The 14,144-nt window shown below is 48.0% G+C and overlaps 2 protein-coding genes across 6 annotated transcripts in view; both read right to left on the minus strand.

Annotated features, from left to right (window-relative positions):
• Positions 1 to 4,860: 4,860 nt before the first annotated feature.
• Olfml3 (olfactomedin like 3) lies at positions 4,861 to 7,513 on the minus strand. Its single transcript, XM_050157496.1, has 3 exons — positions 7,327 to 7,513; positions 6,407 to 6,692; positions 4,861 to 6,105 (listed from the first exon to the last, which is right to left on the minus strand). The coding sequence occupies exons 1-3, from the start codon at positions 7,438 to 7,440 to the stop codon at positions 5,282 to 5,284; spliced, it is 1,224 nt and encodes a 407-aa protein (XP_050013453.1). The 5' UTR covers positions 7,441 to 7,513; the 3' UTR covers positions 4,861 to 5,281.
• Positions 7,514 to 9,368: 1,855 nt separating this feature from the next.
• Hipk1 (homeodomain interacting protein kinase 1) overlaps positions 9,369 to 14,144 on the minus strand; it is a 50,716-nt gene continuing 45,940 nt past the window's right edge. For 4 of the 5 annotated variants that reach the window (XM_050157481.1, XM_050157479.1, XM_050157482.1 and 1 more), the window contains exon 16: positions 9,369 to 14,048. In XM_050157481.1, the coding sequence (XP_050013438.1) occupies positions 13,560 to 14,048 (489 nt within the window). In that variant the 3' untranslated portion in view covers positions 9,369 to 13,559. The remainder of the gene's footprint in view (positions 14,049 to 14,144) is intronic. The other variant, XM_050157483.1, reaches the window with a different exon arrangement.

Below are 14,144 nucleotides of genomic sequence, written 5' to 3' on the forward strand. Positions count from 1 at the left end.
CCCACTGTGTGCTACTCCAGAGTCAGGTTCTGAGTTCGGGGGACAGCATGTTCCTCTAAGAACTCTTCTCAAAGGCTCAGAGTGTATTGTGAATGTTAAATACATACGTACCAACATTTACTCATTCACTTACTAATCCCTTTCTCTAGAATCTGCATTAGGCTTTGAGGACACAAAGATGAACCAAATAGCTGTGATAACATGCTCAGAGAGAATAGGTGCTCATAGCAGAAGCACCTAACCCCATGTGCGTGATCGCGGGAATGATCAGAAAAAATAACTGATAGGCGGTGATAACTGAGAACCACCACATTTTGTCTGCACCATCTAAGTTTGCATATGTTGTATTCATGCAATAGTAAGAATCCTACTGAGTAGGATTTAATAATTTGTACTAGAGGGCAGAATCTGAAACCCTTTATAATATGTGGGTTGCCTCTGAAGATAGTAAAGCACAAAGATATTTTGTGGAACATTACTTTAACTATGTGAAGATGTTACATTTGTTTATGCTGCACTTGTTTAACGATGTAAAGATGTGTTGCGCCTGCCTAAGGCACCTGATTGGTCTAATAGAAAGCTAAATGGCCAATAGCTAGGTAGTAGAGAGATAGGTGGGGCTGGAGGCAGAGAGAATTAATAGGAGGAAGAGAATGAGGGAGAAAAAGAGGGAGACATCTGGGGCCAGACAGCAGACACAGAGTAGGACACACAAAATGAAACGAATATAAAAAGCTCCAAGGTAAAACGTAGATGAAGAGAAATAGGTTAAATTAAGTTATAAGAGTCAGTGGGGGGGGGGGAGGTGGAAATTTTTTAAAAATAAAAAAAAAAGAGTCAATGAGGGGCTGGAGAGATGGCTCAGTGGTTGGTTAAAAGCATTGCCTGTTCTTCCAAAGGTCCTGAGTTCAATTCCCAGCAACCACATGGTGGTTCACAACCATCTGTAATTAGGTCTGGTGCCCTCTTCTGGCTTGCAGACATACATGCAGACAGAATATTGTATGCATAATAAGTAAATAAATATTTTTTAAAAAAAGAGTCAATGAGACAAGCATAAGGTAAGGCCAAACATTCATAACTAATAAGAAATCTCCAATTAATGAAGGTGGCCCAAAAGGAAGCCTACTATATTTCACCCAAATTTCCACATAGGGCCTGAGAAAGCTGGACAAAACAAAACAAAAAAAAAGATACAGCTCCTTTAAGAGATTTTGTCATACAGCAAGCACTTGAATAGCTGGCACACTAAGTAAAAGCAAAAAACCTAAGTAAAACTTAGCCTGTTACATTGCAGGTACCAACTTCCTAGACCTTGGGAGTTGAATGCAGCATCTGGTTAGACCCGGTACCCAGTCGAACACAGCTCTTAGCCAGACTCACAGGGTGTAAAGCTTAGATTTCATGGACCAAATGGGGCTGAGCCAACCACCAGTGCAAAGCTGCATAGCAGTTTAAGGTTTGACTCAAGCTGTCTCACTCTGCTGCCCTTTAGATGACACCTGGCATCTATGTTTCATCCTTCTATGCAGTTATTAAATCCATAAATAATGACTTAATCTCTGAAGCTCTGCCTCGGGAGTGTAGTAGACCTTAAAGAGGTGGAGAAGTGGGCAGGAGAGATGCCTCTGCAGTTAGAGCACTGGCTGCTCTTTCAGAGAACCCGGATTCCATTCCCAGCACCCACATGGGTGCTCACAACCATCTCTAACTCCAGTTCCAGGGATCCAGCTCCCTCTTTTGGATTCTGTGGGCACCAGGCATGTAACTGGTGCACAGATGTACACACAGATAAAACACACATACACACAAAAGAAATTAAAAGGGGAGAGGGAAGAGGAGGAGGAAGAGGAGGAGGAGAAGGAGGAGGAGGAGGAGGAGGAGGAGGGAGAGAGAGAGAGAGAGAGAGAGAGAGAGAGAGAGGGAGAGAGAGAGAGAGAGAGAGAGAGAGAGAGAGAGAGAGAGAGAGAGAGAGAGAGCACTTAGCAGCCTTGGTGGCTGCAGCAGAGAAGGTCTTATCCTCTACCAGGCTTCTGGGACCAAAAGGATCCCAGCAAGTTGAACAGGTCTCATCCTCCTGCTGAAATGGTAAGCTTGCCAAGCGCATGCTGCAAAGCAGCTAGGCGGGCCAGATAGAAAGCCCAAGAGACCCTAATCTAAAGGCCAGGAGGAACACTACGGCAGGCTCAGCAGTTCTCAAAAATGAATGTGTTTTGAACGAAGCCAGATAGACAAACAGGGAGCCGTGAGAAGCCTCGGGAACAGGCGCCTGTACAGGGGCGGGAATCAAAAAGGGGCCTGGAAAATCAGAGGCTGTGATGGGCCTCTGTTCAGCTCAGAGCCCCGACACGGAGGAGGCCGTGACAGCTCAATGTCAGCCCTCTATCTTTGCCCTGCCCCTCCCCACCACCTGGGCCTCATGGGCCTCCATTAGCAGGAACTGACGAGCACTCCAATTTCTCTGGCAGGCACCAAGGAGGCAAACACATTGAAAACAAACAGGAGAGCTTGACCAGTAAGGCAGGGAGTTCGGGGGGCCTGGGGTGGGATGAGAAGGCCCTCCCGACCCCGACTCATGGTGGCAGAGCACCGCTGGACCAGCAGTTGAAAGGACAGTATCTCGAGACTGCAGCCCTTCCCGGATTTCAGTGGGGATTATCCTGTGTCCTGGGATATGGGAAGGTGTGGAGCTTCTCCGTGGCTTGCAACCTCACTCTTCTCCACTAAGGTCTTCGCCCTCCGTGCTCTTTTGGTCAGCTACAGAGGTCATGGCCTGTTCCAGCCAAGGGAAGGCCCAGGAGGTCTGGGGGATGGGGGTAAGTAAGGCTGGTTTTGATAGGGTTCAGCTGCCAGACTGTCTCCTTGAGCAACGGGAGTTTGGTTTAATGAATTTGGTCAGTTCACAGAATCTGCCCACACAGTACATCTCACCTTCTGAAAGGCTTCCAAAATAGGCCCAGCCACCGCTCAAGAGACAAAATGAAAAAAAAAAGGACCAAGTGACAAGGCCCCGGAGGCCTCCGCCCTTTCAGATAAGTCTAGGCAAGCTTTTCCAAGGAAATTTTAAGACAAATCAACAAAAAGCAAAAGCCAGCTGCTTTTTTTTTTCTTTCCCATTAAGGATTCCGGGCAAAGAAAGATGTCCCAAGTACACACCTGTGTGGGCCAGGAGGCCCCAGTCTGTAGAAAATGGATGCAGTATTAAAGATACAATCCATGCAATGTTCCGGCTGATATTGACACACACCATCTGAGCTATTCTCATTAGGGTCACCAGAAAGCCACGCCTACATCAACAAAACTCCACAGACCCAGCTGCCCCCTCCAGTGGTTTCTCTCCAGGCACACGATCACACCGCCAGCAAAGGAGACAAGTCCTATACACACACACATGCAGACAGTTACACAACACAGAGTTCCAGACAGTGCCCTCCTCCGTCTCTCTCACACACATAATCGCATACAGTTGCATGCAGCCTCATAGACCCACACATCTGTGCACAGGCCGTCTCACACTTGCTCAGACTCACAGCCATGCAGTGAGGCACACGAGCGCATCACACATGCCACAGTACCACACTGCACCTTCCATCCCCTGGTCCTGTGCTCCAGGCCTCCACAGAGAGCTAGCTCCCTCCTCCACAACCCTCGTGCGTGCCCTGCATTGCAGCCAGATGTTCCGTGGGCAGACCCCTCTACGGGCTGACAGGCAGTGATTACTGTTGCCAGCCCCACATTAGGAGAGGATTGAATGGGAGAGAGCCCCCTCCCGCCTCAGGCTCCCCACAATAGCGCCTTTGTGAGGTGTTTCGCTGTCTTCCTTTCCTCTTCCTAACCAACCTACGTCAGGAGCAGCTCTGCCTGAAGAGAGAAGAAAGACAAAAGGAGGATCACAGGCCCTGACTGATCCACCCCATTCTGGGGTGGAGGGAGGGCTGTACTTTGGAGAGGAGGCTGTGTTCCTGTCTCTCCTTCCGCCTGGTAAATAATCCAGAGGGCTGCCTGAGGTAAACTCCCCCACAGAAGCCAGGGCTTCTATCCATCAGCCAGCCTTAAGCCTGTGAGTTGAACATCGGATGGGGCCTGGGAGAGGAATCTCATGCAGAGATTGGCAGGCCCCCAAAGACACTCTTACAGTCCGCTCTGCCTCCGGATTGCCCCCTGCAAACTGGTGCAGATAGTTAAGCGATTAGACCAGCAGGGGTTAAGTTTCCAGGACTCCAGGGCAGACTTTAGTGGCTTCCAGGACTGGGGTAGGAGGGTGGGCAGATGAGGGTGAAGAGGAGAGGATATGTTGGGTAACTGGTGAGACCAACATCTGGGATGGTCACTGCCCCTCCTCCTTGCCCAAACCGCAGACGCTGTGGCAGCAGGAAAATCAGAGCGTTTCAGACCAAGGATTGTGCAACCCAGCCCGGGGAAGAGCCAGTGTTGGAGGTGGGAGTGGGGACTTGGGCTCAGAGACAGAGTCCACTTCAGAGGGGAGACCAGACCCTCTTGTATGCTGCAGGCGGGTTCCTGCTCTAAACTTCAAAGCCAGTAAGATCTGGCTCTGATTCTGGTTCAAAGTCTACCAAGAGCTGGAATTGGAAGCCTTGCTTTTGCTCCTGGGCTCCAGGGTCCAGCCGTCAGAGGGGCTGTGCCATGGGTGGTTCGCTGTGGCTGCTGTGGCGTACAGTGGGCGTGGAGAGGGAGGCATTTCGTCCAACCTTCTAAAGTGCCCCACAGTAAAATGTGTAACTAGAGAAGTTCCCAAGGGAACGAGGGGAGCCCAGCCAATCCCTAACTGGCAGGAGGCAGAGAACAGCCACAGGGACTCTGATCTGAGAGCTGCCCCCAAACACACACAGGAGAGGAATGGTGGGTTTTCCTTTTAATGCAAAATGTTGCCATACAAAGTGATTTGGGGAAAGCCCCCTTCTTCCCCACACTGGAGGGGTGAATGAAGGAGGGAAAAGTTGTCTCCTTGAGTTCTTCTCTCCCTTGGGTCATACTCCTGTCTGGGGTTGACCCTATCCAAAAGTCAGGGTTCTGGGTTTGGGACTAAAATTTATGGATAAAGAGCAGGAGTGAAGATTTGGGGTGTTTGCTGTTTTGGTTCTAAAAGGTTACTCAAGATCTGGAGTTCTGTATAAAACAAAGGGGCTAGGAGAATTTGGCTGTTGTTGTTTAAAAACTTAGGGGGTCTGAGCCACCACCGCCTTCCTCTGAAGAAAGGACAGCAGGAGGTCTAATAAGAAGATAACCGTGTGGGGACAGGGGAACCAAAAGCACAAGGTGCTTACACTTCCTCCTCTTTCTTCCTCATCTCCAGCTTGTAGACGATCTGGTAGCCATCATCCCAGGCATACAGCTGGCGCTCCCGGGGGTTATAGCGAAGGCTGGCGTGGGCACCATATCGGCGTGGAAAGTAAGAGAGTGCGGCCCGTTCAGGGGTCAGCGTACCGCTGGCGTCAAAGGAGCACTGAATGCGGGCCCGGCTGGCAGGGCGGGTGTTGTAGACTACGTATAGGGTCCCGCAGATGACAAAGGCCGCCTCTGCGTTCTCTCGGGGACATGGCGTGTCCCACTGCTGCTCTGTGTCAAGCGTTTGCGGATCTAACTTGGCTAGACACAAATGCCTGTCATCGTCCCGAGTGGCATACACAGCCCAAAGGCCCTCCTCGTCAGCTGCCAGGTCAATATAGGTGTCTCCCGTCAGCCCGTAGGGGGGTATCAGCTTCTCCGCCGGGAACACTGAGCTGTCCACCACCGTTCGGTTGGCCAGGTGAAATTTAATCAGCTGAAGAGTATCCTCCAGTTCAGCACCCCCGCCGCCGGGACCTCCAGGAGGCCTGCGAGCGTAATACAGGAAGCCACCATACACCAGCTGTCCGGTGCCTACCCAGGGGAAGGGCACCCGAATTCGGGAAGCTTTCCGGGCAGCCATGGCAAGGGTGAAGTCACGCAGCCTTGGGAAGACGAAAGCCGTGTCATTCTGTGTCCCATCTAACACGTAGATCTTCTCGGCCGGCCCCAGGGGATCCTTGGTCCATAGACCAGAGGCGCCGCCAAACCGCTTCAGAATCTTCATTGACCTCACCTGAGAGATGGTGTAGCCACAGTCTGGTGAGGAAGGAGAGAGCACAGGAGAACACAGAGGCCAAGAGTTAGATCATCTACAGCAGGACTCCCCCAGGGCGGGCCATCTGGAGAACAGGGAGACATGTCCCTATGTGCGGGTTCACTCATGGAGGCTTAAGACGTGGGGGACCAATAAGGCATGGGCCTCTAGAAACTCTTTATGGACTTGTCATTAGGGGTTTCCTCAAAATGTATGCTGGAAGACGGAGCCACGGCGGCTTTGGACAAGGAGAGAAGCGGGGAAGAGGAGCTCTGAGATTGGGTCTCTTCTGAGATCTCTTACCTGTCACCATGTCATACTTCTCGTTTCTTCGGCCCTTGCCTTTGGCCCCGGGGCCTCCAGTCGCCTTCTCATCCTGCTCCACACAGGGCAAGGCTGGGTTCTGGGTCTCCAGATAGTCCACTTCCCGTTCCAGACGGTCCACTCTCCCCGAGAGGGTGTCTGCCTCAGTTCTGAGTGTTTCGCGCTCCTTCTCTGCCACCTCCAATAGGGGCAGCATCTTGTTCTTGAAGTCCCGCAGCTCGGCAGCCTGCCGGCTACTCTGGTCCTGGCACTGGGCCAGCCGTTCCTGAAGGGATGGGGGAGTCAGAGGGAAGGCAGGCTGCCGGGTTAAAACTCCCAGGCAAGCAGAGGCCCAACCAGGGAGACACGACCAGGAAAAGGAGCACTCAGCTGGGCACCAACAGGCTCTGTTGCTCCCACAGCAAAGTCGTCAAGCGCTAACCCATCCAAGGAACCTGGCTTAATTCACCTAAGTAAGAGTCTCCATTCAGCCTGTGCTGTCTGTGATCTGAGCCTCCAGGAAATCAAGATGCTACAGACTTCAAACTGTTTTAAAGGGGGTGGACATGGGGTGCCGGGAAGAGACGGACGGGAAGTTGGAGGCAGATTTTTTACCTGGGAAACTTCAACACTATAGCCAGTTAGTTCCGAAATGTAGCCCAATTCTGACTCTCATTTCCACTCTGGCCCCTTACTCCATCTAATGCCGAGGGGAGAGTGGTGCATTTATTTGCTGTGCAACTGCTTGATGTTGGGGAAACAGGAGTCTGTAATTAGGAGGGCCCTCCGCACTACGCTGTGTGTTTTCTGCAGCCTCTTACCAGAGCCTGATCTTGTCACTCCCGGAGCCCTGATAACTAGTTGCACCAACAGACGTGGGATCATTCTGGGCTAGGCTAGAAGAGAAACGTATCCCTCACCTCTAAGGCAGCTAGCCGGCGTTCCATGTACTCCACAAGGTGGTGCTGCTGTCCCTGAAGGGGTCCCGTCCATGACAAAAAGAAGAGGAGCAGCAGAGGAGCACGGGGCCCCATGGCAGCCTTAAGTGGGGCCAGAGTAGGAGTGTGCCTTCGGCCTCTTTCCCTCCAGCCCGTTAGCTTTGGAGGCGGGGTGGGGGCGGCGCCTCCTCTTTCTGATCTCCGGGTGTCTCTCACTACTCTGGAATGCGTTCAGTCTCTTTACAACCCCCCCCCCTTCCCGCCCGGATTGATCAAACACAGATGGCCCCTTTGCACGGTCGCCAGAAGCCTTAACCAGCAGCAGCTTAGGTTTGTAAGCTCCTCGGGAAGGGAGAGATGGCAAAATGAAGGCAGAGGCCTTCTGGACAGTCACAGGGGAAGGGAGGAAGCGGCGGGAGGCTGAGACCCCGGGAAAACTCAGCAAACTCCACTCATTTTAGGAGAGGGCTCCCAGTACTGACTTAGTAAGAGCCCAACACTTTCCCTTCCCCAGCAATAACAGAATGGATTTTCTGCCTTGTTCAGTGAAGCCAGAAACACAGAAGAGGTTTGAGGGGTGGGGATTGGCCGGGGGCAACGTGAAGTCAAATTTCTACAGCTCATTGGCGCCACCTTGTGTTGAGCACCTAAGGCCATCGCTCAGGATAAATAGAAAAACCGGAGTAGGACTTCACCCATGTGGAAAAACTACCCAAGCAAGCCAAGTGGGTTGAATTTGTAGGCTTTAAAATACAGGACTCTCTATAGAGTACTGCATCTCTGATTTAGCCCAAGGAAAGAAATGCAGAAGATAAAAATCAACAATAAAACCTGAGGTTGTTTTGTTGTTTTGTTTAACTAGCGGACTTAAATTAGGACCTGAGAGCTATTCAACATGACTTTCCAGGAATTCCCTTGCCAAAACAGGAGCAGGGACAAGGTAATTTACATTCGTGGATATAGGGGGCTTAACCTGAAAAAATACAATGTAGCTAAGTCAAAACAAATGCATTCCGACTTTCCTATCACTGGGAGAGAACAGGCTTTTTAGTCGCCTCTCTTGGTTAGGGTTCAGTAGGGTATTTCTAAGTATTCTCATTTTATTATTATTTTTAATGTTATGTATACTTTTGGGTAGCTGTATACAGGTATGTGCATGTGAGGCAGGCGCCTGTGGGGACCAGGGGAGGGCATCAGATCTTGCAGAGCTGAGATACAGGAGGTTGTGAGGGGCCTGACACGGGCGCTGAGAACTGAACCCTACAAGAGCAGTCCACCCTCAACTGCTAAGACGGCTCACCAGCCCCAGGGTTTCTCAAGTCTACCCAGCTAAAACTGCAAATCTGCCCAAAGTAAATTACCAGGCCAGCCTAACGTTAGGCAGGAACATACATAATTTACTCAGGGACCTGTAGTGACTAATCTAGACAGATTCCTGTTTCTTTGCATGAGAAAACTTTGGAATCAAGAGAAATTTTGTTTTGTTTCAGATCAGAGGTTCGCCTTGTTTTTAAATTTTATATTTTTATATTTCTATATGGGTGTGCATGCATGTGCCTACAGAGGCCAGAACCCCCTGCAGCTAGAGTTAACACCAATCGTGAGACATCTGAAGTGGGTGCTGGGAATGGAACCCACCCCTCCCTAAGAGCAGCAAGTGCCTTACCGCTGAGTCACCTCTCAAGGCCCAGGTTGTTCTTACAGAGGGGCCAAGCTCCAACCGGGCCACAGGAGGGAAACAAAAACATCTTTCTGCAGCTCTTGTTTTCACTCTCCTGCTTTAAATGTTTGGTGACACACACTGGGAGAGAAGTTAGGTAGCTGTGGTCCAGGGCCCAAGAGACACTTTACTCTTGGGAAGTATTTCTCACAAAACTGGATTCATTCCCATTAGAGTCCTGTACAAAGATCTCCTAATGTAAGAGTGTTCTACTCATGTTCAAACAGAATGTTTAGTCACTCCAGACATGCCATTGATCAAACCCCTTCACGCCCTAACTAGGAAGTAAAAACAGCCACAGTCAGAAAATTTACCCATTTTATTGATGCATTGCAATTGCTCTACTTTTTACCATATTATGTAGAAAATACTGAAAATACAAGCTACTTTGTAAAACCAAAGACAGACATTGAATCCAAAGATAAACTATGTTTTACACAATGGACCCTTTTCCCATAGTTAGTATTAAATTTTAAATAGCTATTTCTTTTTGTTAAAATGATTATTTTACATACTCCCTAAGTACACCTGCATTACAAACAAAGCTCAGTAATTCTCAGAACTACCTGTTTCTAGAAGCTTGTTGTAAAAGGAAGCACACAACCAGGAAAGGGAAAAAAAAAAAAAAAAAACAAGTTTAAATCACACACAGTAACTAGCATATCAAATACATTTAATAAAGTAGGAATTCCATTGCAATATCAAGGATTCAAAGCAGAAATACTAACATTACATATAATGTACATATAATGTACTGCTACATATAGTGAGATTATTTTTCAAGCTCAATTGAAACCACACGTTATATAAAGTTTAGCAACAAACACCATGGAGACATGGAGACATGCTGCACCATCCATCAGTTAAAAAAAAAGTCCAAACACAAAGCAGGCTCGGCCATTCCTGTCACTGAGAGGCAACTTCAGTTCCTATCCTAAAACAAACCATCTCAACTAGTAGATCTCTGCATAATAAATAATGCAGAATAAAGCACACATTTCTGTGCTTGCCTGGCGAAGGGCAGTCAAGCTAAGCCCCTCTAGTGGAGGATGGTGGATGAGCGACCACAAAGGCAGGCTCTCAATGGCCAGAACTGTTAGAAATGGGGTTGGCATTTCAGCGGAACCTGACAGTGACTGGGACCTCTGGAGTGATTCTGCGTCCTAGCGTGCCTGGGTGGCTCTATGAACCCTCCCCATTTCCTCTCCTCTGGAAAGGGAGAAGCTAGAAATGCAAGTTCTAAAAGAGGGTTTAAGCCTTAAGCTAGTCCAAGGTCAGGCGATGCTGACCCAGGCCAGTGGCTCACTATATTCATGGGGCTTCCTTCCATGCCAGCAGGGCAGGCAGACAATGTTTACGCCCCGGGCCAGAGTGGATGTAAAACCACGTCCAGGACACACACTCAGCAGAGCGGTGGGTCATCTTTGCAGACTGACAACCTCAGAGCCTGTCAGTCACACTGCTAGGCAGATGTTAAAGGCGATGATGTGAGCACTCAGGCATTCTTTCCCCGTGGATTGAAGACACCCATCTTCAGTAACTGCTTATTGGATGAGGGGGCATGCTGGGGTTGGTTTGGTTTTTTTCCCCTGCATCTCATTCCTACAAAACCAATAAATTTTGTCCTTAAATGTTCCGATTAGAAACTAGAACTGTATTTAAACAGGAAAACCAGAATGCTTGGGGAAAAGGAGGCACAAAAATCACACACACTGACTTACACTGTTTGAAACTAGTGACAAACTACACAAACGCGTGGTTGTCTCAACAACAGACTGCTGAATGTACAGCTTAATATAACTAAAGAGCAGACAGAAAATACACCATGTTCCTGGCAGGCTGTCCTGACGACCTGCCCCGTCCTGGAAACCCCTACTCCCCATGATGAAGAAACTCCAAATTCGCTGACAGCTCCTCGGTGTTTCACCTGGTTCAGAGCTTGCTGACCAGGCTCCATGATCTCCCATCTCCATCCTGCACCTTCCGGACACCATCTCTATACAGAACCAATCCTAGACTTCTCACTCAAGTGTAATCTTCGATTCAGGTGGAACACATCTGTAGCTCAGGGTTAACCTTCTCCCCGCCAATCCTTCATGGGCAGGGATGTCCTCATCCCCAGTACCTTCAGCTTGACCCTAATCCATGGAGGAGTTGAATACTAGGACAATTTCACAGCTTGACGGGCCCCAAGAATATACATGTTGTTACAAAGAAACCTCAAAAACCTTGTTGATTCAAGAGGCTTTGGTTTCTGTTTAAGATTCTTCACTGATTCAGAAGCCTTTCGGTGAGCTTCTTGTCACCAGTAGTTTCTACAAAAGCCTCCTCATAATATGGGGACATGTTAAGCAATACAACAGGCTCTTTGGTATAAACACGTCTGTTACATGCTTTAAAAAAAAAAACCAAGTAAATAGTTTACTAGTAATGTCACCTATGCACAGGAAGGACTACTGCATGGGAAAAGAGAATTAAGAAATCCCATCCTAAGTGATTGCACATACTTTCAAATATGCATATTTAGTACTGGCTTCACTGTCTCACCTGCTCCCTGAACTCTTACAGAAGCCAGGTAGCAAGGCACAGAGAGAGAGAGAGAGCCACATAGGGGAATGCTTCCATGAGAACTGAGCTAAGGATCCAAAATGAAACGGGACAGCAGTGGCAGTAAAGAAGGAAGGCTGCTGTTTTGATTTTTCTCTGGTGGCAGGGAGACTGAGAACAACGCATTTACACAACACAGCTACTAAACCTGTTCTGTTAATCCCAGTGAACAGCTTGGGGTCCTCTGGGGCTTGCTGGTCCATCCTAAGGCAAGCTCACTGTAAACTCTATTAACCACTACATTATCATATAAGGCACTACAATAAGGGAAGAGAGGAGGGGGGAAGGAAAAGACACACACTGAACAACTCCTCACCAGACACACCTGTGCAAAACAATCCCAAGGGTCTCCTCTCCTTGCAGGCAATGCCCCTGCTCACCCAGCACTACAGTAATATGCTCTAATATAATTGCAATTAGTTCACATACATTCCAACAAGTTATCAGTTCATTTTGGTTTAAATACAATGGAGACATAATCCATCTCCGGGGTAACACTGGAGGATCAGATACACACTAAATACACAATTCAAGTGTAATCACTACACAGTCGATTACAAATAACATTTTGGGTTAGAGGAAAAATTGTTATATTTTTCTAATCAATATGTACATATTTAATTATGCAAAATATTAAAACACCACCATTACAAAACTTCTAAAATATTTTTAAATTCAGTAATAAACTTTTAAAATATTTTTTGCAGTTCCTACATGCACTTATTATATAAGTCTTAATAAGAGAGCATTCAATTTGCTGTTGGCATACAAAGGAAGCTACTTGAAAGTATAAAAGCTATACACAACTTATCTGGTTTAGTGCTTTAGCTTTCCCCTCAGATAAGTCACATGAAACAGAAGGGAGAGATGAGAAAAACACAGAGGTGCGTTATTGAAAATTCATAGGAATCTTGGGCAAAGCTCACCAGTGCCAGTATCTCTTCCTAGAGAGAGATTCTTCACTTTATATGCAAAACAAAACAAAAAACCCACCAAACACATCATTTCACTGGCTCTTCTAGTAGAATTTAAGAATTTAAGTTGAACCATAGAGAGGAGGACTTAAAAAAAAAATAATCCAAGAAAGAATTCATGGTGCTTCATTGAAAAAGAATCCTCGGTGGACACAGGTCCTCTCACACCGAGGTCCAGCAAGTGCTGGGCTGCCTTTTTAACATCACTCTGCAACGAACACAGAAGCAACTGCAAACATTTCAATACTTAGCCACTTTTGCCAACAGTAGTAATAATTGCCCAATAATGAAATACAACATGGAAAAAAAAAACCTAAATCACTTTAAGCTTCAATGTGCCATTAGCAAAGACCAACTTTTGAGTAAAAGTGTCTGACAGGAAAAGTACAGCCTTGAAAAAGCTGCTTGTAAAATAAAAGGCAAGAAGTCTTGGTTTTTAAACAAACAAAAAGTAATGACTTTTTCTCATCTGTTACATTTCAAATCTTTCTATTAGCATTTTTCCTCTGACCAGCAATCTTAATAAAACAAAGTTAAGTAAAGAAACACTTCACTTGTTTTTAAAAGCATTTATAGAAATAAAGTTAAAGAGACAAAATGTATGTCAGAGGATAACATCAGAATGATCTTTCTTCCTTGGTGACTGCAGAAGATGGGCTTCTCAGCTCTTCCAAGGTCCAAAAATGCTGTCACAAGAATAAAGAATTAAAAAATCGGGCAGACTTGGGAGACTACAACAATGCAGTCAACACCGAGCGCGGTTCCCCAGAGCAAAGCCTGCTTTCAGTGAACCCCTGCAGAACAGGCTGCGGGCTAGGAACGTCCATGAGAAGACAATGGAGGTGCTCACCAGAGCCCATTAAGAACTCAGGGCCAGGAGCAGGCAGCTGTGAAGCCTCCCTGGTGCTCATCAACTACAAATAAGAATACTGACTGATCTTGGTAGGACTCAGTGGGTATCCAGTGTAAATTGTTGAGCCTCGGGAAGACCCAATGTAGGACTGAGTGGCAAACTGGTGTTGGTACTGAGCAGGGGCCACGCTGGCAGAAGTGAGGAGGCTAGGCCCAACACTGACTGGAACCTGGTGCACCAGAGTGCTAGGGTGGGTGGTATAGGCTGCAGCATGCCTTGAGGAGCCCTGCGGGGAGAAAAGATGAGCAATGGAACTTGTGGAACCAAGTGCAGCGGCAGAAGTAGGAGCAGCATACGTATACAGGTGAGGCTGGCTTGGCAGGTGAGCAGGGGCTGGGGCCAAGTGTGGGTGCCCCGTCGAGTGCAGTGGGCTGCCATGCTGGAAGGCGTAGGGGGCTTGGGAGAGTGGGGCCACAAATGCCTGCTGTCTGCGGGGAGCAGGGTTGCTGCTTCTTTCCTGCGAGGTTGGAGCTGACGATGACTGCTGGTTCTGGAAGGAGGAAGAAGGGAATGAGGAATCTTGAGGTCAGTCTGGTTCACGGCACCCAAGGCCTTGAGGTTCTGATGTGTACTGTTTTCAGGACTG

Source organism: Alexandromys fortis, unplaced genomic scaffold (genome assembly GCF_014885135.2).
Source record: "Alexandromys fortis isolate MF-2015 unplaced genomic scaffold, M_Fortis_MF-2015_v1.1 scaffold_78, whole genome shotgun sequence".
NCBI lineage: Eukaryota > Metazoa > Chordata > Mammalia > Rodentia > Cricetidae > Alexandromys > Alexandromys fortis.

Bases quoted from the DNA above. Each gene is read 5' to 3' on its own strand.
- Olfml3 (XM_050157496.1), bottom strand. From the start codon at position 7,440: ATGGGGCCCCGTGCTCCTCTGCTGCTCCTCTTCTTTTTGTCATGGACG. The intron at 6,693-7,326 runs GTGAGGGATACG...CCATCCCTTCAG, and splicing joins GCCGGCTAGCTGCCTTAGAG to GAACGGCTGGCCCAGTGCCA. The intron at 6,106-6,406 runs GTAAGAGATCTC...CTTCCTCACCAG, and splicing joins GAAGTATGACATGGTGACAG to ACTGTGGCTACACCATCTCT.